At 56.5% G+C, this 20,719-nt stretch overlaps 3 protein-coding genes across 4 annotated transcripts; 1 reads left to right on the forward strand and 2 right to left on the reverse strand.

Annotated features, from left to right (window-relative positions):
* Positions 1 to 3,623: 3,623 nt before the first annotated feature.
* STXBP2 (syntaxin binding protein 2) lies at positions 3,624 to 12,430 on the reverse strand. The gene is made up of 19 exons (XM_027547589.1): positions 12,331 to 12,430; positions 11,020 to 11,069; positions 10,673 to 10,754; positions 10,104 to 10,180; positions 9,870 to 9,948; positions 9,669 to 9,772; positions 9,133 to 9,281; positions 8,843 to 8,927; positions 8,623 to 8,753; positions 8,417 to 8,524; positions 8,069 to 8,126; positions 7,865 to 7,930; positions 7,680 to 7,760; positions 6,521 to 6,659; positions 5,936 to 6,045; positions 5,139 to 5,234; positions 4,345 to 4,430; positions 4,091 to 4,248; positions 3,624 to 3,769 (listed from the first exon to the last, which is right to left on the reverse strand). The coding sequence occupies exons 1-19, from the start codon at positions 12,365 to 12,367 to the stop codon at positions 3,684 to 3,686; spliced, it is 1,782 nt and encodes a 593-aa protein (XP_027403390.1). The 5' UTR covers positions 12,368 to 12,430; the 3' UTR covers positions 3,624 to 3,683.
* A 2-nt stretch (positions 12,431 to 12,432) lies between these two features.
* Positions 12,433 to 18,864, forward strand: PCP2 (Purkinje cell protein 2). 2 transcript variants are annotated; one of them, XM_027547593.1, is made up of 4 exons: positions 12,433 to 12,603; positions 17,545 to 17,659; positions 17,889 to 18,013; positions 18,675 to 18,864. In XM_027547593.1, the coding sequence occupies exons 2-4, from the start codon at positions 17,605 to 17,607 to the stop codon at positions 18,792 to 18,794; spliced, it is 300 nt and encodes a 99-aa protein (XP_027403394.1). In that variant the 5' UTR covers positions 12,433 to 12,603; positions 17,545 to 17,604; the 3' UTR covers positions 18,795 to 18,864. The 2 variants fall into 2 exon arrangements, with proteins under 2 accessions (XP_027403394.1, XP_027403391.1); XM_027547590.1 differs by lacking the exon at positions 12,433 to 12,603 and having other exon boundaries at positions 15,068 to 17,677.
* PET100 (PET100 homolog) lies at positions 18,854 to 20,673 on the reverse strand. The gene is made up of 4 exons (XM_027547594.1): positions 20,534 to 20,673; positions 19,756 to 19,842; positions 19,586 to 19,618; positions 18,854 to 19,003 (listed from the first exon to the last, which is right to left on the reverse strand). Exons 1-4 carry the CDS (start codon positions 20,558 to 20,560, stop codon positions 18,920 to 18,922), a joined length of 231 nt encoding a protein of 76 aa, XP_027403395.1. The 5' UTR covers positions 20,561 to 20,673; the 3' UTR covers positions 18,854 to 18,919.
* Between the last annotated feature and the right edge of the window lie 46 nt (positions 20,674 to 20,719).

A 20,719-nucleotide genomic window follows, 5' to 3' on the forward strand; every position in this document is an offset into this window, starting at 1 on the left:
TCACTCAGTTGTGTCCAACTCTTTGAGACCCCATGAACTGCAGCATGTCAGGCTTCCCTGTCCATCACCAACTCCCAGAGTTTACTCAAACTCATGTCCATCGAGTCAGTGATGCCATCCAAACATCTCATCCTCTGTCGTCCCCTTCTCCCCCCTTCAAACTTTCCCAGCATCAGGGTCTCTTCAATGAGTCAGTTCTTTGCATCAGGTGGCCAAAGTATTGGAGTTTCAGCTTCAGCATCGGTCCTTCCAGTGAATATTCAGGACTGATTTCCTTTAGGATGGACTGGTTGGATCTCCTTGCTGTCCAAGGGACTCTCAAGTCTTCTCCAACACCACAGTTCAACAGGATCAGTTCTTCTTGAGCTCAGCTTTCTTTATAGTCCAACTCTCACATCCATACATGACTACTGGAAAAACCATAGCTTTGACTAGATGGACCTTTGTTTAATATGCTGTCTAGGTTGATCATAGCCTTTTTCCAAGGAGCAAGCATCTTTTAAATTTCATGACTGCAGTCACCATCTGCAGTGATTTTGGAGCCCCTCAAAATAAAGCCTCTCACTGTTTCCATTATTTCCCCATCTATTTTCCATGAAGTGATTGGAACGGATGCCCTGATCTTAGTTTTCTGAATGTTGAGTTTTAAGCCAACTTTTTCACTCTCCTCCTTCACTTTCATCAAGAGGCTCTTTAGTTCTTCACTTTCTTCCATAAAGGTGGTGTCATCTGCATATCTGAGGTTATTGATATTTCTCTGGCTTCCCAGAGCAAGGTTTAAATGTTAAATTTTGGGGACTTCCCTGGTGGTCCAGTAGTTATAACCCACCCTTCCATTGTGGGGAGATGCGGGTTCCATCACTGGTCAGGGAACTAAGGTGCTCCGCGGACAAAACTAAACAATTTTTTTTTAAGTTAAACTCTTAAAACCATCTCCCTCCCATTGTGTCTCCCACCAGTTGAAAGGCTTCCCTGCCAAGTCTGTGAAGGGAGCCTCGCATCCAGGGCGGGATATCTCAGGGGTCCGAGATGACCCACTTTCTTCCCTGTATCCTATCTACTCAAGGGCCTTGCACGTCCATCTTTCTGCCCTGTTAGGAGTTTCACGTAAGTTTTAGTTGTTGCTATTGGTGTTGTTTAGTCGCTCAGTCGTGTCCGACTCTTTTGCGACCCCATGGACTATAAGGCTGCCAGGCTTCTCTGTCCATGGGATTCTCCAGACAAGAATACTGGAGTGGGTTGCCATGCCCTCCTGCATCTCCTGCATTGGCAGGCAGATTCTTTCCCACTTAGCCACCAGAGAAGCCCTGTAAATCTCAGAAGAAATGCTGAATTGGAGGGGGTTTTTGCTTCTCCAAGGCCCCACCTGCAAAACTGTGTGTGTGTGATTTTTCTAGTTAGGGTGTCTTTAGATTTCTCCGAATTCTCAAAAGGAGAGGTGACCTCTGGACTTCCCTAGTAGTCCAGTGGTTAGGATTCCACACTCCCTATGCAGGGGGCAAGACTTCAATTCCCGGTTGGGGAACTGGGATCCCGCATGTTGCACAGCCTGCCCCCACCAAAAAAACAAAAAGGATAGGTGACCTCAAAATCAGGGCCAAGTCTTCGGTGGGTGGGAAAGGAGGGGCCTAGGTGTCCCATTTCTGCCCACACTCTCTTGGTCACAACCTCAGATGGGCCACAACTCCGATTACAGGTGGGGTAGTGCTCTACCTGGAGGGGGGTGGTCACGATATTCAGCTTATCCTCCCATCAGGGTCCCCTCCCCAGGCACCCATCCCAGCTGAGTCCCATCACCCACATTACACTTGGACCCCACCTGACCCTGCTGAGATCCCTTCTGCAGTTTCCCATCACTCCAGCAGCGGTCATATTCAGGGGTCATATTCTTACTCAGGCCCCAGGTGGCTATTAGACCTTGACCCCTCAAGACCCTTTCCCACTGGCTCCATTCTGCTGTCTTGCTTTTGCCTCCACACACCCCCTCCCTTCCCAGGTAACACCTCTTCACTTTCTCTTCACATTCTCTTAAGTGCCCCCTCCTCCAGGAAGCCTTCCCTGACTGCCCCAGGCTGAGTGGATTATGGTGTCCTCAGGGATCTCTTAGCCCCATGTGATACAGACTTCTGACCAGGCTATGTGTCTGTGCCCTCAGAGGAAAGGGGCCTCATAGCTCTTATTCAGGCTGTAAAATTCACATCTGATTTTAGCTAAGGGTTATGGACTGAACTGTGCCCCCAGAAAATTCGTATGCTGGAGTCCTAAGCCCTATGCCTCAGAACGTGACTCTATTTGGAGATAAGACTTTCAGAAAGATCATTAAGTTGGGAGTTCCCTGGTGGTTCAGTGGCTAAGACTCCATGCTCTCAATTCAGGGGGCACAGGTTCCGTCCCTGGCTGGGGAACTAGATCCCACATACTGCAACAAAAGATTCTGTGTGCTGCAATTAAGAGTCGCTGCTGCTAAGTCACTTCAGTCATGTCCATCCGACTCTGTGTGACCCCATAGACAGCAGCCCACCAGGCTCCCCTGTCCCTGGGATTCTCCAGGCAATAACACTGGAGTGGGTGGCCATTTCCTTCTCCAATGCATGAAAGTGAAAAGTGAAAGTGAAGTCGCTCAGTTGTGTCCGACCCTCAGCGACCCCATGGACTGCAGCCTACCAGGCTCCTCTGTCCATGGGATTTTCCAGGCAAGAGTACTGGAGTGGGGTGCCAGTGCCTTCTCCGAATTAAGAGTCGGTGCAGTCCAAAAAAGTTTTTCTTTGACAGTGTCAGTCAGGGAGAATAAATCAAAGGGATGATCCAGAATGGAGAGAAGTGATTAAAAAAAAAAAAGATAATTAAATCCAAATGAGGTCACTAGTGTAGACTCTAAGCCAATACGACTGGTGTCCTTAAGAGGAGATTAGGACACAGATATGCACAGAGGCAAGAGCATGTGAGGACACAAGGAGAAGAAAGCCATCTATGCGCCAAGGAGAGGGGCCTTTGAAGAAATCAACCCTGCCAACACCTTCACCTTGGACTCCTGCTCTCCACAAATGGGAGAGAGTAATTTCTGTTGTGTAGGTCACCTGGTACGTGGGACTGGGTTGTGGCAGCCCCGGCATTACTAATCCACCCAGTAAAGTCCCTGATAAGTCCTGCAGTTAGGAAGCCCTGTGAATACCCTGCCGGAAATGGAGAGGAAGAAGCAGGAGGAGCTCCAACTCTCTGGGATGGGAGCTGGGCAGGCATCGTTTGCCGTGCTCCTGTCCTCACACAAGTGCCAGTTCTGATCTTAGCAAGCGGAAAAAGACTCCTGATCTGTGTGGCTGCAAGTCCCAAGGAGACAGTGCCAGAGGGCTGGGGAGTCTGTCTGGTCTGTTGACACTCTGCTACTGACGGTCCCATCAGAGTGGCCAAGAGAACCATCACTGGTTCCCAGGGTCTGGAAAGGCCAACCCAAGATGTTGGCTGGAACCTGGAAGCTAGTAGATCTTGGAGTCCATGTTCACCTTAAGAGTGTGGAATGCCCTCTAGAAGAACAGGGTTGGGTGGGGCCTGAGGCACAAGGTCAGGGGACGGGACCCAAGGGAGGTGGGCCCCATATGGCTCCCTTGGAAAGAAAGCAAGGTGGGTGCCAGCTGGCAGATGGGAGTTTATTTCTCTGGAAAGGGATGCAGCAGGTCAGGCGGGGGTCAGGGCAGGGAGACACCCTCTAGCTTCTGGTCCAGAGTCTTCAGATCATCCAGGAAGCGGGTCGGGGTGAGGATGTGCGAGGAGCCTGGACGGGAGGGAGGGGCTGCGAGAGTGGCCTTGGCCCCTGACCCTTCCACCCAGAGGGTCGTTCAGGAACACCCTGGCTCTCAGGACTCAGGAGTCTCACCTCCTGGAAAGGGAAGGGTCCACTCCCAGGGGACCCCATTCCTGGGAAGCCAAGCCCTAACCCTTCTCACCTAGGGCTCCCAGATGCCAGCCCTGCAGAGGCTCCAGGGTTTGGGGACCCAGAAGGTGCACAGCTATCAGTTCCCCAGGAACCCACAGGCGGGAGAGTCGGGCTCCCAGCCCCTGCCCACCCCAGGAGACCCCAGTCTTGGCCACTCACCGATGAGCACCTCCCACTTGCCATCAGTGGCCCTGGTAACTTCGTAGGCGGCCCGCATCTCTGACATGGCCACACCACCCACGATGTAGACAATAAGCCGGGGCCCTGCCCGGGCCTCCACGCCTGCCTTGTTCTTGTGCCAGTGGCCGAAGCGGGCACTGTGCGAGGAAGGCAGGCGGAGGTCAGACTGGGTAGCAGATCACCCCTTCCCCAAGCCTTACTTCCTGTGGGTCTGGGCGTGTCCCTGGCCTCACCTGACGGCAGCCTGGGAGCTGGATGTGGGGGCAGGGTCAGACACAAAGGGCCACAGCTTCCGGTCCAGCCGGTCTTCCACAGCATCCTAGGGCCGGAGAGGGAGGCTGAGGAGAGGGGCCCGGGCAATGAGGCCCAAGGTCTGGAGCCTCCTCCATCGGGTATGTTCCCGGGCCAAGATCCTGGCAGACAGGGGCTGCCACCTGTACCTCCAGCCCCTTAATGACCCAGGACCCGGCCTCTTAGCTTCTTAAGGACCCTGCTCCTGCTCAGCTCCTCAGGGACCCAGGAGTGTGGACCTCCAGCCCCTGGAGAAGCCAAGATTCTGAGCCCCTAACCCCTCAGGAACCCAGAGGTCTAGGCATCCAGGATCCATAAGGATAAGGGGGTCTCCAAGCAGGCAGAGATGCCAGGACTCCATACAGACGGCAGGAAGCAGGAAGCCAGGTCCCTGGCCAGGTCTTTTAGGCTGCTGCTGCTTTTGGCTCCCACAGTGGGGCTGGGGTTGGTATGGGCAGGGCAAAGCGGGACCCAGGTGGCGTCCTGGGGGGCAGGAGTGAATAGAGGGGGACAGAAGAGGGGGCCAGCAAGTGGAGAGAAGATGAAGCTCTTCTCTCTGTATGCGCCCCTGTTCCTCCAGTGTGGGATGGGGTTGCCCCCAGACCCCAGGCAGAGCCACGGGGATGCCCGTAATGAGGGATTTTCTCTTAAGCCCTGGGGCTTAGGACAGTGAGCAGGGAGGGGGCTGAGCATGGCCTGGATCGGGGAACTCAGGTCCCACCCCTACCAGCGGTACCTCCATCACATCCTTGATGACCGGGGTCCAGCGAGACAGCTGATAGGTGGGCTCTGAGCGCTCCCTCCGCTCCAGTCGGCTGGTGGTCCCAGAGCTCTACAGGTGGGGCGGGTGGGGTTGGTGGGGGAATTAGGGAGAAGGAGGCAGGTCACGGATGGGGCTTGTCGGGCTGGGGGAGGTTGCAGACAGAGCGAGGAAGGAAAACAAGAGGGAGGGAGGAAGAAATACACAGGTGATGAAACCAAGACGAGACAAAGAAGAAATCAGGACTGAGAGAGATGGGGACTGACGACGGAGGACACAGAAACAGGGGGACTGAGAGGAGGTGGACAGGGTGACAGACGGGGGCGCCTGGGAGAGAGGCAGAGGGCAGGCAGGGGGAGAACACGAGAGGTGCCTGCAGTCGAGCGGCAGCGGAGGCAAGGTCGAGGGAGGAGGGACGTGTTGAGAGCCGAGCCCAGGAAGCTGCTGAGTGTGTTCCGGGTGGACTGGAGGCCCTGAGACCTCCGGGAGCCCAGGGTCCCCTGCTGGGGACCCAGCTATCGACCTGTGGGACGTGGACCACACGCCCCACACGGCAGCACCACTAGGACTCGGGCTCTATGCCTCATGGCCCCCACTTCTCCTGTGACTCTGAGACTCGGAACAGCCCTGCTGCCCCCCAATCCCCAGACCCTACTCAGGGCTCCCCGTGCTCCCAGAACCACATCACGCCTGGTGTGTCCCCGCCCTGGTGATGTGCCCTCTGACCCCAGTCACCCCCCTCTGACTCAGTGCCCTCTCCCTGCCCAGCATACCCCAGGGTTGGTGACAGTGCCCCCCAGCTGCTCCAGGTTCCTGATGAGGTTGCTGTGTGCCTGCACATTGGCGTGCTGAATCAGCTTGGCCAGGTTCTCCTCGCTCACACCTGGAGGCGGCCGGAGGGCGGGGCTTATGTGGAGGCTCACAGGGTGGTGGTGGGCAAGGGGGAGGGTGGAGAGGTGGCCACACAGGCTTCTGGCTTGAGGGGCTTGGGGTGGGGGCATCCAGCAGTCGGGACACCCTGGGGACCGGGGGAGCCACCTACGCTCACAGAGGGGGCGGATTCCTCATGTTAGAACTCTGGATGGGAATCCTAGAGGAGGTGGTAGATTGGAGGAGCCTCTGGAATCAGTTGAGGGGGCTAAATTTGGAGGAGCCCTAAAAATAGATTCAGAGGGTCTCCAGGCCAACGGAGGCCAATGGAGGGTGGCCCAAGGTCCAGAGTGGTATCTGCGGGGTTTGGCGTACCTGGTGTGTGGGGGCATCTGCAGGAGTGAGAGCCTCCCACAGTCACCAGAAACCGTGGTGAATGATGGTATACCAACCTCCCCCGCCTCTTCAACTCCAGGCCCCCTACCTACCATTCCGTAGCAGGATGTAGAGCAACAGAACCCGGATCTTGTCGTAGGCTGGCACTGCAGCGTCCAGTAGCACCGGTACAATCAGCTTCATGGGGTCCTTGATCTTCTCACCCTCTGCGTCTGAGCCCATGGCTAAGTCCTGGGGGCCATAGGGGTCAGACACCATGTGGAGGGACGGGGCAGGGCAGGGACATCCCCATGGGCCTCGGCAAGACCTCTGGGCTTCATTTTGCTCTACCAGTCTCTGAAGGTTCTACACACTGTTCGCTGTGAGGTCCCACCCCTCACACAGGCCCCTCCTCCCCATAGGCTTCACCCTCTAGGAGGTTTAGCCTCCTCCCCTACAGGCCATACCTCTCACACAGGCCACACCCCTCACACAGGCCACAACTCTCCACAGGCCCCGCATTTCCAAGGGTGTGTGTGTTAATTCGGAGAAGGCAATGGCAACCCACTCCAGTACTCTTGCCTGGAAAATCCCATGGACGGAGGAGCCTGGTAGGCTACAGTCCATGGGGTCACCAAGAGTTGGACACGACTGAGCGACTTCACTTTGACTTTTCACTTTTATGCATTGGAGATGGAAATGGCAACCCACTCCAGTGTTCTTTCCTGGAGAATCCCAGGGATGGGGGAGCCTGGTGGGCTGCCGTCTATGGGGTCGCACAGAATCGGACACGACTGATGTGACTTAGCAGCAGCAGCAGCAGTGTGTTAATTGCTCAGTGGTGTTGGACTCTTCATAACCCCATGGTCTGTAGACCACCAGGCTCCTTTGTCCATAGAATTCTCCAGGCAAGAATACTGGAGTGGGTTGCCATTTCCTTCTCCAGGGGATCTTCCTGACCCAGGGATCGAACCTGGGTCTCCCTCATTGCAGGCAGATTACCGTCTGAGCTCCTTGGGCCTGCCCTCCCCACAAGAAACTGCCTCTTCAAGGGGCTGGCCCCACAGGCCCCACGCCCACACTCCAAGTCTCAAGAGGAGACAGATCCCACTCCTCACACAGGCCACACCTCTCCAGAGGCCCCAGCCCATACCCAGGTCCTACTTTTTTCCAGGCCGGGCCACCCCCCACAAGTCACAGACTGCCCCAGAAATGCCTCTCCACTCCCAGCCCAGCCCATACAGACCCCACCCCTGCCCAGGGCCCACACACCTGCTCCACGCTGCACAGCTTCTCCACGCAGCCCTTGAAATGCTTCATGCAGTCATCAGCTAAATGCAGGTGTGTAGAGTACTGCAGGGTAGGTGTGGGAGTCAGGGGTAACAGAGACTGAGTCAGGATGGAGACAGGGTGACAGTTGGAGGCACGCAGGTTCCTGGTCCCCGCTTATTGCTCACCTTGTTCAGCTCCTTCTGGTACTGTGGCATCTTTTTCAGGATATGAGACAGGTCTTTGATGTTGGCCTGGGAACAAGGCTGAGCATGAGGCCAGGCCCTGCCTACCCGAGGCCCCCAGTCTAGGCTGGGGCTCCAGACTGAGGCCCCGCCCCTCCCAAGTGGCCCACCCTGCCCCGGGCCTGCACCCTACACACTACAGCCTACCTTGTCTGTGGTCAGCCTCTTGCTCTCACAGAAATTCTTTAGGAGCTCCGTGACCTTCCTGGCAGTGAGAGTGGGCAGAGGGTAGGTTGGGGACTGGTGCCGAGACGGTCATATGGGGGCAGAGTTGGGGGGTGGGGGAGTCACATGGCCCGGGGATGCCAGCCAGGGGACACAGGCCGTGTATGAGCCCACACTGGAAAGGCATGGGGAGGCCAGCAAAGGGGTGTGGCTCGTTGACAGGCATTCATGCAGAATGGGTCCATAATGGGAGGGAGGGGTGGGGACCTCGTGCCAGAGGGCCCCCAACCCCGGTGCCCCCCGCGAGCACACGCACGCGCATGCACATACTTGGACACGTCCGCAATGTGCATGTGTCGAAGCTCCACCCACAGGTCATCATCCTCGTCCAGCAGCACCGCCTTCTCCCGGGCCTCACTGAGCCCGGTGGTCTCGTACCTGGGAAAGCCAGAGACATGAAGGTTGTGAGCGCTCGCTGAAGCCCAGGGACCTGGGTCTGCAGTGACAGCAGAGGATAAGTTCCAGGGTCTGCCCACCTGTAGGTGTCCTGGTCGATGTCCAGCAGGTCGTAGGCCATGGCCTGGAAGGTGAGCTCATGCAGCAAGGGGGACACGGGGTCAGCCGCCCGGTCCATGATGAGCAGCTGTGAGCGAGTCTTCTCAGGGCCCTGGGGTGCAAGGGGTGGGCAGGGGGATGAAGCCATTGACCCTGACCCTGGCTGGGGCCTCCCTCCACCTCCCCAGAAAGCCCCCTCACCTCGCCCAGGTTGGGAGTGTCTGCCTTAAAGGCGTTCAGCTTGGCTAGGACGGCATGGGCCAGCTGTGCTGTGTCCTCTGGGCCCCTGGGGATGGGGTGGGCAGACACGGGGTGGGTGCCTCAGGGTGTGGGGTTTGGGAGGGCCAGTCGGCACAGACTGGGAGTCAGGGATGGGGTTAGGGATGGGAGTCAGGGGTCAGGGTGAGGACTGGAGCTGGGGTTGGAAGAGAGGTGCAAGGTTGGAAGCAGGATGGGGTCAAGGTCAGGGCGGCATCTGGCTGGGGACCCACTTGCGGTAGCGGATGGCCGGGTACTCTTGCAGAGTGGCGCACAGGGTGGCGATCTGCTGGGCCAGTGCCTCCAGCTGCCGTGCTCTCTCGCCCGCCCGGAAGGGGCAGTAGAGGTTGTAGGTGCTGTGGGGGGCATCCAGGGAGAACACCTGCGAGGACACAGAGCCGCCACTGCTGGAGGTGCGCCCCTGCCCAACTCCAGCCGCGGCCATGTGCCACTCCCCGGGGCTTCCTCCGGTCTCTGGAGCCTGCTTTGCAGGCCTGGGGCAGCCCCCTGACTGCTGTTTTGTGGAATACCCCAGCCCCCTCTGCCTTGTGGGGGAAGACAAGCAGTGAGCTGCATGCTGCCCCCCTGCTATTGCCCAGGAAGACGGAACTCCAGGTGACTCCCGCTAAGAGCTCATTCCACCGGTTGTTAGCTGCTTTCCTTTCTGATTCAGCACCCTCTCTGCTTATCACCTTGCCTATTTCTGAGGGAACCTGGGATACTTGGTGACGAAGCCCCACTTCCTACCCAGAAGTGGGCTGGGCTATACCTGAGCTTCGTATGGGAGGAAGGCAAGGTGGATCTCTTTCAGCGTCTTCACCACCTTTGCCAGACGGGAGCGACCCAGCTCACTGAACAGGGGCTCAGGGCAGGCTGGGAATGGGCAAGACGGGGCATCAGGCCAGGGCAGCCCTCACACCCCCTTACCCTGACCCCCACACCGCACCCCTACCCGGCTCTCCTCACTCACTGTCGGTGAAGAAGACGTGTGCGGCTTTGTAGGTGAAGGTCGGGGTCCCCCGGAAATCTGCGATCAGGGCCTGTACCGACTGGGGAAGGTGGATCACTCTCCAGGCCTGGCCAAGTACCCTTAGACAGACCACCCCTGACCCAACCTCCCAGCCACTGCCTGCCCCTCATACACACACAGACATGTATGCCCGCACACACGCATCCACACACACACACACACTATCATAGGCACCTTCTCCGTGGGGCTCAGCAGATAAATAGCCTCCAGGCTGGGGATGGGTTCTCGTCTTTTGTTGATGTCCTCCACAACTAGTAGGAACAGAGAAAGGGGACATGTGTGGATGGCACTGGGGCCAGGGCACATGCAGAGTCGCACACTCAGGGAGCTGGACACTTGGGGTGCAGAGGCAGGAGGGGATATGCACACTCCCTGAGGGTCCTGAGCTTCAGGGGACACATCCATGGATCACAGGACTAAGAGCTATGTGGGCAGGGCTCTGCACATTCGGGATCACACAGTCATCGCCTCCTGGGGATCGACCTTTGAGAGTTACACATTCTCGGGGTCACACGCTGAAAGCCCCACATGGGGTTCCACACAAAGGGGTTGCACAGCTGGGGAGGCTGACCCCTTAGGGGTTGCAGCTAGGGAGCCCCTTGCGTGGGAAGTCTGACTATCTAGGGGTTGCCATATCAGGGCTGTCTGTAAAGGAAACCGCATCCTTGGAAGTCCTGGACAATTTCAGGGGATCCCACACTCTGGTCCCAGCTGGGAAGCCTGGGGTTGAGGTAGCCACTCACTGGTGATGCCCTCAGCCAAGATGTCTGACATCTTGCAGCAGGACGACAAGATGCGCATGCTCGGGTGGTCCATGATGAGCACCTGTCCAGACGGATGGAATGGACAGAAAAGAGGGTGGGAGAGGTTGAAGCTGTCCCCAAGAAGGGGCTGGAGCCACGGGCAAGTCTCTCAGCTTCATGAGCTGATTGAACAAGAGGACCCAGGACCCTACCCAAGCCCAACCCAGACCCACCCACGTGACCTCTGTGGACCAGCAGCCTCCTCGGGGAGCTGGAGTGGTGGGGGGTGTCCCACATTCAGGGCCCCCTGACATGGGTTTGGACAAGGCATTCTATCTCGCCCCTACCTTCCACTCTCCATCTTTCTTGACGCTCCGAATGACTCCGCTCAAAATTTCTGCAGGGAAATGAGGGGTGGGTTCAGTATGTGGGGTCCTCTGGCCCCACAGTGCCCCCCAGTTTTCTGGGTCCTGGGCTGGACTTCCATCGGAACTCCCATTTACTCCTCCCCTCAGTCCTTTGAGGTAGCTCCTGAGGTCACCCCCAAATTATAGTCAGGGCCACTGAGGTTCAGAGAGGAGAAGGAAATTGCCTAAGGACCCTCAGCACCTAAGTGGCAAGTGCCTGGAGCATAAGTAGTAGATAAATATGCTTTAGATAAACGAATAACTGGAAAGCCACGACTCACATAACAGGTCTACCTGCCTCCAGAACTGGGCTCTCCATCCCCCTATATACTGGAGTACTCCTGGCATGTAGATTTCAGCCACACCCTCATTTCACCTCCATCGTTTACCCTGAACCAGAATGCAGGACCCCTGGATCCCTGTCTGAAACATGCCTGGCTGTGGTCATCCCATTACCCAATATCCAGCCTCAGTTTCCTCATTTGTAAAATGGAATCAATGGCTCTCCTGTCTCTCCATCAATCCCTTCATAGGAGGAGGCTCCTTTTTCAGTTGGGGTTTGGGGAGTTTGAGCCACACTCGGCTCTGCCTAGTGGAGGGAGTGGGCAAAAGGGCCAGGGCGGCCCCGCCCAGCAAGTGTCTTGTCCACTGTTATCAGCACTGCCAGGGCGGAAGAAGACTCTGAGGCCGGAACTACCGGGGGTGGGGGAGGGGACGACCTCCACCCACCCCCCACGAAAGAACCAGGCCCGCGAGGCCTGGATGCCACGGTCCCCAGGCTGCAAGGGACTCCTGGGGGCCGGGCAAAGAGCAAGGCGTCCCCCGCCCTTGGATCTGCATTGGAGCCTGGACGCGCATCCTGAGCACTCTCACCAGCTGGGGTCGCTGACCAGCGCACCCAGGCCCGGCCGCGGTCCGCAACATGGGGCCCCAAGAGTCCAGCCCGCCGGACTTTGCCCGGCTTAGAGACGCCGGAGCCTGGCTGTCCAGCGGTGCCCTCCCCACGCCCATTCTTTAGGGGGTCCAGGAGTCCATGCCCAACGCCTGTCTACTCCACCCTTAGTCTGATTTCTTTCGGTCCCCGGAGTTTAGTCTCCCAACTTTGTTCCGCTCCCTCAAGGGAGAGCCAAGTCCCCGCGCACCCCCTCGAGGGTCAGGTGCTCGACGTCCTGCCAGGTCCCCAACTCCCCGCCGCTAGACTCCCAGAGTCCGTGCGCCCCCGGCCCCCCGCCCCCAGGGGGCGGCACTCACTTTCTCCTACCACCGCCTTCAGCCCCGAGGGCGCCATCTTTCCCTAGGGGCGCCGCCGCTTCCGGGTCTGTCCCAAGGTGGGGGCGTGGCCCCGCGCGTCATCCACGTGGCCCCCGCCCTGCGGGTCCAGGGCACGCCCCCTGCCCACCTGGCCCCGCCCCTCCACCGGTTCTCGGAGAAGTTGCGTTCCTTGCTGAAACGACAGGGGAAAGCGTCCCTGCAGACATCTTCAAAGTCGCCGGAGGAGCACGGCCCGACGACACGTTCATAGACGTGAGCTCAGACACACTTCCCTAGCTTGTGTGCAACGAGAAAGTGGGATCGCAAGGCAATAATAACCCCTTTATCTTCCCCAGGCATAGTTCCACCCCGGCAGAAATTTCTCCCCTGGGTCTAAACGATACTGTGTATGCCTACTTGGAGCTACGGGACCACAAACCCGTGATCCACTTACCTTCTGTTCCCGAGTTTAGTAGCAGCAGTGGGCTTGGGCAACACTTGATAAGGAGGCCTGGGGGAAGGTTGGAGCTAAGCTAGCAATTATTGGGTGCTAGGTTCTCAGTCCGGAGAAGGCAATGGCACCCCACTCCAGGACTCTTGCCTGGAAAATCCCATGGACGGAGGAGCCTGGTGGGCCGCAGTCCATGGGGTCGCTAAGAGTCGGACAAGACTCAGCGACTTCACTTTCATTTTTCACTTTACTGCATTGGAGAAGGAAATGGCAACCCACTCCAGTGTTCTTGCCTGGAGAATCCCAGGGACAGGGGAGCCTTGTGGGCTGCCGTCTATGGGGTTACACAGAGTCGGACACGACTTAAGTGACTTATCAGGTTCTTAGTCGGGGCTTCTCTGGTGGCTCAGATGATAAAGAATCTGCCTGCAACACAGGGGTTCGATTCCTGGGTCGGTAAGATCTCGTGAAGAAGGAAATAGCAAATCCACTCCAGCATTCTTGCCTGGAGAATTCCACGGACAGAGGAGCCTGGAAGGCAACAGTCCATGGGATCACAAAGAGTCTGACACGACTGAGCAGGTAACACACACATACAGATTCTCAGTCGACCCTGCAGAGGCCCTGATGGGCAGCGCAGGTTGGACAATGAAACCGCAACTCGGACTGACCCTTGTCCAAGGCCGGGTGATGAATAGGCCTATTGCAGTCTGAAGCACGAGTTGGTCCCAGGAGGTATGCTAGTCACAGCCTTGCTGATGCACACGTGAACTCAGTGGCATGTTCAACCGCTTGCACACATACATACACACACATCTCAATTTACACTCGACTTGAAATATTAGGGCCTGCCCTGGCTGTGTGCCAGCAAAGGGCTGACACCTTATCACACAGCAGGCACAGTCCAGCATCACCTTCTCCTTTTGATGAGGATTTAAGGTGTGACACTCGTGTGTGGGTACAGAATCCTGAGCTGGCTCAGTCCTGAACGCGTGGTTTTATTTGGCTGTGGTTTTTTGAGAGTTTAGCCAAGTGCCAAGCCCTGTGCCACTTTCACGGGATGGGCATGGGACTGACCATAATGAGTAAGACCAAAAAGCCTGCCAGGCACACTTAAAGTTGAATGGAGGAGGAGGGGAGAGAAAATGATCAATTATGCCTTAAGGAAAGAAAGTGACATGATAGCAAATTTGGGGGTGGGGTGGGGGCACTCTATTGGGGGTGGTGCCAGAGGGGTATCCTGAGGGGATGATCTTTTAACCCTGAGCGGTATTAGGGAGCAGCCGTGCATAGAGAAGCAGGAGGTGAGATTGGAGGAGTGGCTGGAGTGAGATGAGGGGGGGATGCCCCCCTCCCCAACAGAAGCTGAGGTTGGAGGGGCCACAGAGACCAGACCCCAGTGGGACATGGCAGGACTAACCTAGCCCAATTTGCATGGGATTGAGAGGTTTTCAGGACCCAGGGCTTTCAGTGATAAAACTGGGACAGTCCTGGCCAAACCAGGAGGGCTGGCCTCTCTACAAAGGAGCTTGGGTTTTTCTTTCTTCTTTTCTTTCTCTCCCTCATCTTCTCTCTCTCCCCCTCTCTACCATCCTTTTTTTCCCCTTTTTGCTTCTTAGCTTTATTACAATATAATTCACATACAATTTAACCACAGAGGGGACAATCAATGGCTTTTGCCATATTCACGGTTGTGTATCCTTTACCTGTCAATTTATTTACTGAAGTATTGTTGATTTACCATGTCAATTTCTACTTTACAGCAAATGATTCAGATATACATGCACGTTGTTTTTCATATTCTTTTCCATTATGGTTTATCACAGGATATTAAATAGTTTTGTGCTATACTCTATATAGAAGTTTTCATTTGCTAACCCCAAACTCTTAGTCCATCCCTCCTCCACACCTCCTTGCATTTGACAACCACAAGTCTCTTTTTTGTGTCTGTTAATCTGTTTCTGTTATGTAAATAATTTGTGTCGTATTTTAGATTCCATACCTGAGTGAAATCAGATGCTGTTTCTCTAACTTACTTCACCTAGTATAATAACTTCTAGGTCCATGTTGCTGCAAATGGCATTATTTCATTCTTTTTAATGGTTGAGTAATATTCCATTGTGTATATGCACCGCATCTTTTTTATCCATCCATCTGTTGATTCTCCATTTGTTATCCATTCATCTGTTGTTTCTGTGCCTTAGCTATTGTGAATAGTGCTGCAATGAACACTGGGGTGCGTGTATCTTTACAAGTTAGTTTTGTCTGGATGTATGCCTAAAAGTGGGATTGCTGGATCATATGGTAGCTCCATTCTTAGTTTTTTGAGGAACCTCCAATACTGTTCTCCATAGTGACTGCCCTATCTTACATACCCACCCACAGTGTAGGATGGTTCCCTTTCCTCCACATCCTCTCCAGCATTTATAAGATTTTTAAATGATGGCCATTCTGACTGACATCACCAGTCAAGTTTAGAACATCTCCATGGTCTCATGGTATTCGGGTTTTCTCCTGAGGACAGTGGGGGCCAAGGGAGAGTTCTGAGTGAGGGAGGGAGGAGACCCCTGTGGTTCCTGGGAGGAAGGATGGATTGTAGGGGCAATGGGGAGGGGGGAGGGAGCTGGGACCACCTCTAGCGTCTCTCTTGGTCTGTCCTCTGGTGGTGAGACTCTGTAGGGTCTGGCCTCACTCTATCAGGTGAGGATAATCAGGTCTTCTGCTGCTATGGGCTCAAGGGTGTGCTAACCACCCCCTTGAAGGAAAAAAAAAAAAAAGTATGTTACAGCCCTTACTCCCAGTACCTTAGAATGTGCCCTGTTTTGGATATATGGTTTTTGCAGGTGCAGTTAGTAAAAGATGAGGTTGTGCTGTGGTAGGGTGAGTCCCCAAAGCAGTGTGACTAGTGTCTATGTCTTAGGACAGCTGTGTTAAAACAGTACATGATGGGGATGCCTGTGATGACAAAGGCAGAGACAAGTCCTGCAGCGACAAGCCACAGGACATTAAGGACTGCCAGCAGCCACTTGAACCCAGGGAGAGGCAAGGAAAGAGTCTCTCCTCCGCATGGCCCTGCCAACACCTGGATTTTGGACTTCTGGCCTCCAGAACTGTATGACAATAAATGTCTGCTGCTCTAAGCTACCTCGTTCGGCACACTTCATTAAGAAGTCTGGGAACTAATATGTCTGGGGAGGAGCAGGACAGCACGTTGGCATTTGGGGTCATGGGGCCACGGAGAAGATGTGGACAGGGGCTCCAGAGGGCAGTGGTCTGTCTGGGGAGGAGGACCAAGCTTTACAATCGTGCAGAGGTGGTCATGGCGCGGCCCCTTTATCCTGTGAAGAAACTTGAACTGGTTTCCAGAAAGGCATGCGGGAGAGGGGGTGGGGTGCACTTGGGGTCCTCCCAACAGCACCCTCTCCCAGGGCACTGATGGGGAGCCACAGCTGCTCAGGGGACGGGGTGGGGTTTCCTTCTTGCCTCCCTCGGCAGGACTGTAGCCTCTCATCCCTAACTGGGACTGGGGGAGGGGGGGTCAAATGGGAGGAGACAGGCCAACTTGGCATTGGTGATGGGGAGACAGGTGGTCCCACAACTTCCAGTTTTTTGGGGGGATGAGGTGTGGACAACCAGACCTGGGGACAGTAGTAGAAAGGATGGCCAGGAGACAGAGGTGGAGCCAGGCTAGCTGGTGGTGGCTCAGGTGTCCTTGAGCTTCCTCTCCTCCCACCACCTGTGGATGGCAACTGCCTTTCCAGCCAATACGGGTGGGCAAGGTGGATGCAGATGTCACCTGAGCTGTCCCATGGTCCAGTCCTCTCCCAAGGGGGTCCAGTCAACTCAAGCTCTCCACTGTGGGGACCCTGCACTCCACCTCAGAGTCCTTGAGGCCCAGCGGGTCCTAAACCCAGGTCACCCTGCCTCCTGCCCCCACAGCAGCCCCGGCCTCACGCTGCAAAAACAATTATCTGGATCATCTTTATGGGGCTTAAGCTTGGGTGGGAGCAGATGGGGCATGAGCTGGGGATTTGGGGCTGGGTATCCACTACACACACCCCGCCCCCCTCCATATCCCAGTCTCTTAAAAAGCCTTCTCTGGCCTGGGGCTGGGGCAGAGGCCAGCGGAGAGGTGGACGGGATCCAGGGGAGGGCAGCAGGGACAACGATGGACCAGGAACAGGAGGATGTGGGCTCAGCCTGCGACAAGGTGAGCAGGCCCCACCCCCACCCCCCCAAGGGCCTGTGAATGACAAGACTAATTCATTTGTAGGGCACCTAATTAGCAAGGAGTCTTCTGGGACCCCTGACCCAGTTGCCACCTAAGAAGGTGCAGGAGGGCACTTGAGGTTCTGAGTGCCTAATCCACCCCCCAGCGAGGTCAGGGCTCTCAGTGATGACCCCATGAAGGGAGGGGGTTGGGATAAGGGAGCGGCCCCCGGGATGGTCCCCTGGCTAGTGTCCCAGTCCCAGGCCACCCCGCAGTCAGGCCCCTATGTAGGACGTCAGCCCTCTCTCTTGGGGCAGCGCTGCAGTCACGTGGCACTGCTGGTGGGGCCCCCTGGGGCAGGGGCCAGGGCGAGATTGAGGAGGAGACTCATGTCTCATTTGGAGCAGCTCTGCAAAGCAGCACATCGGCGGGGACCATGGTGAGAGCCACAGAGAAGCTCAGAGCGGGCCCAGGAGCCAGGTGGAAGCTGGCTGACTGGGTTGATGGGTCTCCTGGCTGAGGGTGGGCTGGACTGAGCATATCTGTTCCCCAGGCTGGCTCCCCAGACCAGGAGGGCTTCTTCAACCTGCTGAGCCACGTGCAGGGCGGCCGGATGGAGGAGCAGCGCTGCTCGCTGCAGGCGGGGCCGGGCCCAGCCTCTGACAACCGTGAGAGTGGGCAGCAGGGTGTGCAGAAGTGGCTGTGATGTGGGTGGCCGGGCATGAATGGGGCAAGTGGCCACCTGGGGGGCCTGTGGGAAAGAGTCTGAGAAAGTGAGCTGGTGACTGGGGACAGAGATGGCCATGGGTTGGGGGCAGATACCAGCATGCTTCTTGGAGGATGTGGGCTGGGGGGCTCCAGCTGGGCTGAGCTCCCCATGGCCTTGGCTCCACGCAGAGAGCAGCCCTGCACCCGAGATGGACAGCCTCATGGACATGCTGGCCAATACCCAGGGCCGCCGCATGGATGACCAGCGAGTGACGGTCAGCGCTCTGCCTGGCTTCCAGCCTTTGGGCCCCAAGGTAGGTGATGTTCTGCCTGGGCTGAGGAGAGACCAACCAGGCTGAGGCCTTTAACCCTGCCTTCTACCCCCAGCCAGGAGTGCAAGGGGCCCCACCCCCACCTCTGTCCATCCATCATCTGGTAGGAGCACTCATCCTGAGTCCCTGCCAGTCACAAGACCCCGGTGGATCCAATACCCCGGTTCAGAGGGAGGGCAGAGGCCCAGACAGGGCTGAAAAGGGATCGAGGTCATGTCTGGGGCATGTTCAAGTCAGAGACATGGCGAGAACTCACAGCTCCTGAGCCCGAGTGTCTGAGAGCTATGAGGAGGTGACAGAGAATAGACCCCTTCCTGGGAAGGCACCCCGAGGGTGGAGGACAGGTGAGCTTGTGCACAGGATGCATCCAGACCCCCACATGTCCACATCACACATACTTGCCCACAGCTTGGGTTCTGATCAGGACCCCAGTGAGGCCCCCAAGACCCACCAGCCCCAAAATACCACCCTTAATGTTGAGTAACCAAGGAGCACAGAGGCTCAGGGATGGTGGGAGCAGGTAAGGGGAGGGAGGGGAGGTGTGACTCAGCTGCCATCTGCCGCCTCCCTCCAGCGTCTGTGTCCCCCTCTGGTTGGCACTACCCTCGGCCCCTCTCTCTGGTTGACCCCTTTGTATCAACAGGACGGAGTGCAGAAACGAGCTGGGACCCTCAGTCCCCAACCCCTCCTCACCCCCCAGGACCCAGCTGCTCTCAGCTTCCGTCGGAACAGCAGCCCCCAGCCCCAGACACAAGCCCCCTGAGGACCTGAGGTGTCCTGGGCCCCACTTGGCCCCTGAGAGCCGACAATAAAGCACTTCCATGAGCAACAAAGAACCGTGTGTGTGTTATTCTTCGGGGCAGGCTGGAATTCCGGCACGGAGAGACCTCAGGGGCCCTGCTGGGCAGCACGAAGGAGTTTCTCCTCCCGCTGCTTCCGTATCCTCTCTTTGAATTCTTCTAGCTCCCGGCGCTGGGGAGGTGAAATGGGAAGGAAGGAGAGGCAAATGCACCTCAGGGCCTGGATCTTGTTCCCAGCCCACCTCCCCTTAACCCCCCAGACCGTGGCTTCAGAGTTCCTATCTACAATGAAGCCTGTGCCAATTACAACCCCAGATTAGCTTCAACCTTCAGGGAGTTCCCTGATAGCTCAATTGGTAAAGAATCCACCTGCAATGCAGGATACCCCAGTTCAATTCCTGGGTTGGGAAGATCTGCTAGAGAAAGGATAGGCTACCCACTCCAGTCTTCTTGGGGTTCCCTTGTAGCTCAGCTGGTAAAGAATCCGTCTCTAATGCAGGAGACCTGGGTTTGATCCCTGGGTTGGGAAGATCCCCTGGAGAAAGGAAAGGCTACCCACTCCAGTATTACGGCCCAGAGAATTCCATGGACTGTATAGTCCATGGGGTCCGCAAAGAGTCAGACACGACTGAGCAACTTTCACTTTCAGGGAGAGGGCAGTTAAGGAAATCATGTGTCCCTCCACCCTAGGTTCCCTGCCCACAGGAATCCAGGCCCCTCCCCACTCCGGTGGGAGGAAAAGTACATGGCTTACCTGGTCCTCCTTCTCAGGGGGCCACAGCTCCCTCTGTAGGGACAAAGTCACAGATGGAGTCACAAGCCAGAAGCCTCCAGAGCCCCGCATCCAGGGCAGGGTCGGCTCAGGGAAGGCTGACCCTGTTCCCTCATACCCTTCCCCATTCCCTGGAATGAACCAGTGCCCACCTTGCGCTGTATGACGTAGTCCTCAAACCACTCGGCCTGATTGGCAATCCAGAACATAGCCACAGGGAAGGTGAGGTAGATGGTCATCTGGAAGGGAAGGGGAGGGATGAGTAGTCAGGAATTACCATCCCCGCCTCAACCCCTACTGTACAGAGGCTGGTCAGAGTCGGGAAAACGATCCTCTGGCCGAGACCAGAGGTGTTTCTTCAGGACCCTCCAGAACCCCAAAACTCCCAGCAAGGGTACAGAAGTCACACACCTTGAAGTCTAGTCCCAAGAATCCAAGAGTAACCCCCCACCCCCACCCCGAAAGCCCCCTCCAAGTCTGAAAGACTCTTTCTCAAAGAAACACAGATATATTGGCCCCAGGAGCAGAAGAGCTTGTACTACAATAAAGGCATCTCTCTGAGACCTCAAACCACCCCCAGCTAGATTCCAGAGCACCCTCAGATCCAGAACTCATTCTTCAGAGTCTAGGAGTCGGTCTAGGAGAAAGACGCACACCCACTTTAAACCCGAGAGCTCCGCCAGAGCCTGAAGTCTTCCTTCTTAGAGTCTCCTCCCCAGGTCACATCTCTCAGAGGGTTTTCCTCACACCTGCCCTCCCAGAGCCCCCAACCCAGCGCCCCCTTCTCTGCGTCTCCAACAGTAAAGGTCCCTTTCAAATCAATGGAGCTTTCGCCCCAGAGCCCCTCTCTCGGAGGCCTCCCTTTTCAGAGCCTTCTCATCCAGGAAGAACCCCGCGCCCAGCTTTCCGACCGCTCCGTTGCTCACTGACCCGAAACACCTCAAGCTTCACCCCCATGTTTCTGCTCTTAGGCTTCACAGCCGCTTCCGCCCAAAGCCAACCGTCCAACAAGACAGTAGGTCATTGGGAGTCCGCGGGCTCCACTGCTAAAGCTGATTGGTCCAAGTAGCTTCATGATGACGTCATCTTAGGGCGCTCGCCAATGCTTCCGGTAGC

The sequence above is a fragment of the Bos indicus x Bos taurus genome, chromosome 7 (assembly GCF_003369695.1).
Source record: "Bos indicus x Bos taurus breed Angus x Brahman F1 hybrid chromosome 7, Bos_hybrid_MaternalHap_v2.0, whole genome shotgun sequence".
Lineage (NCBI taxonomy): Eukaryota > Metazoa > Chordata > Mammalia > Artiodactyla > Bovidae > Bos > Bos indicus x Bos taurus.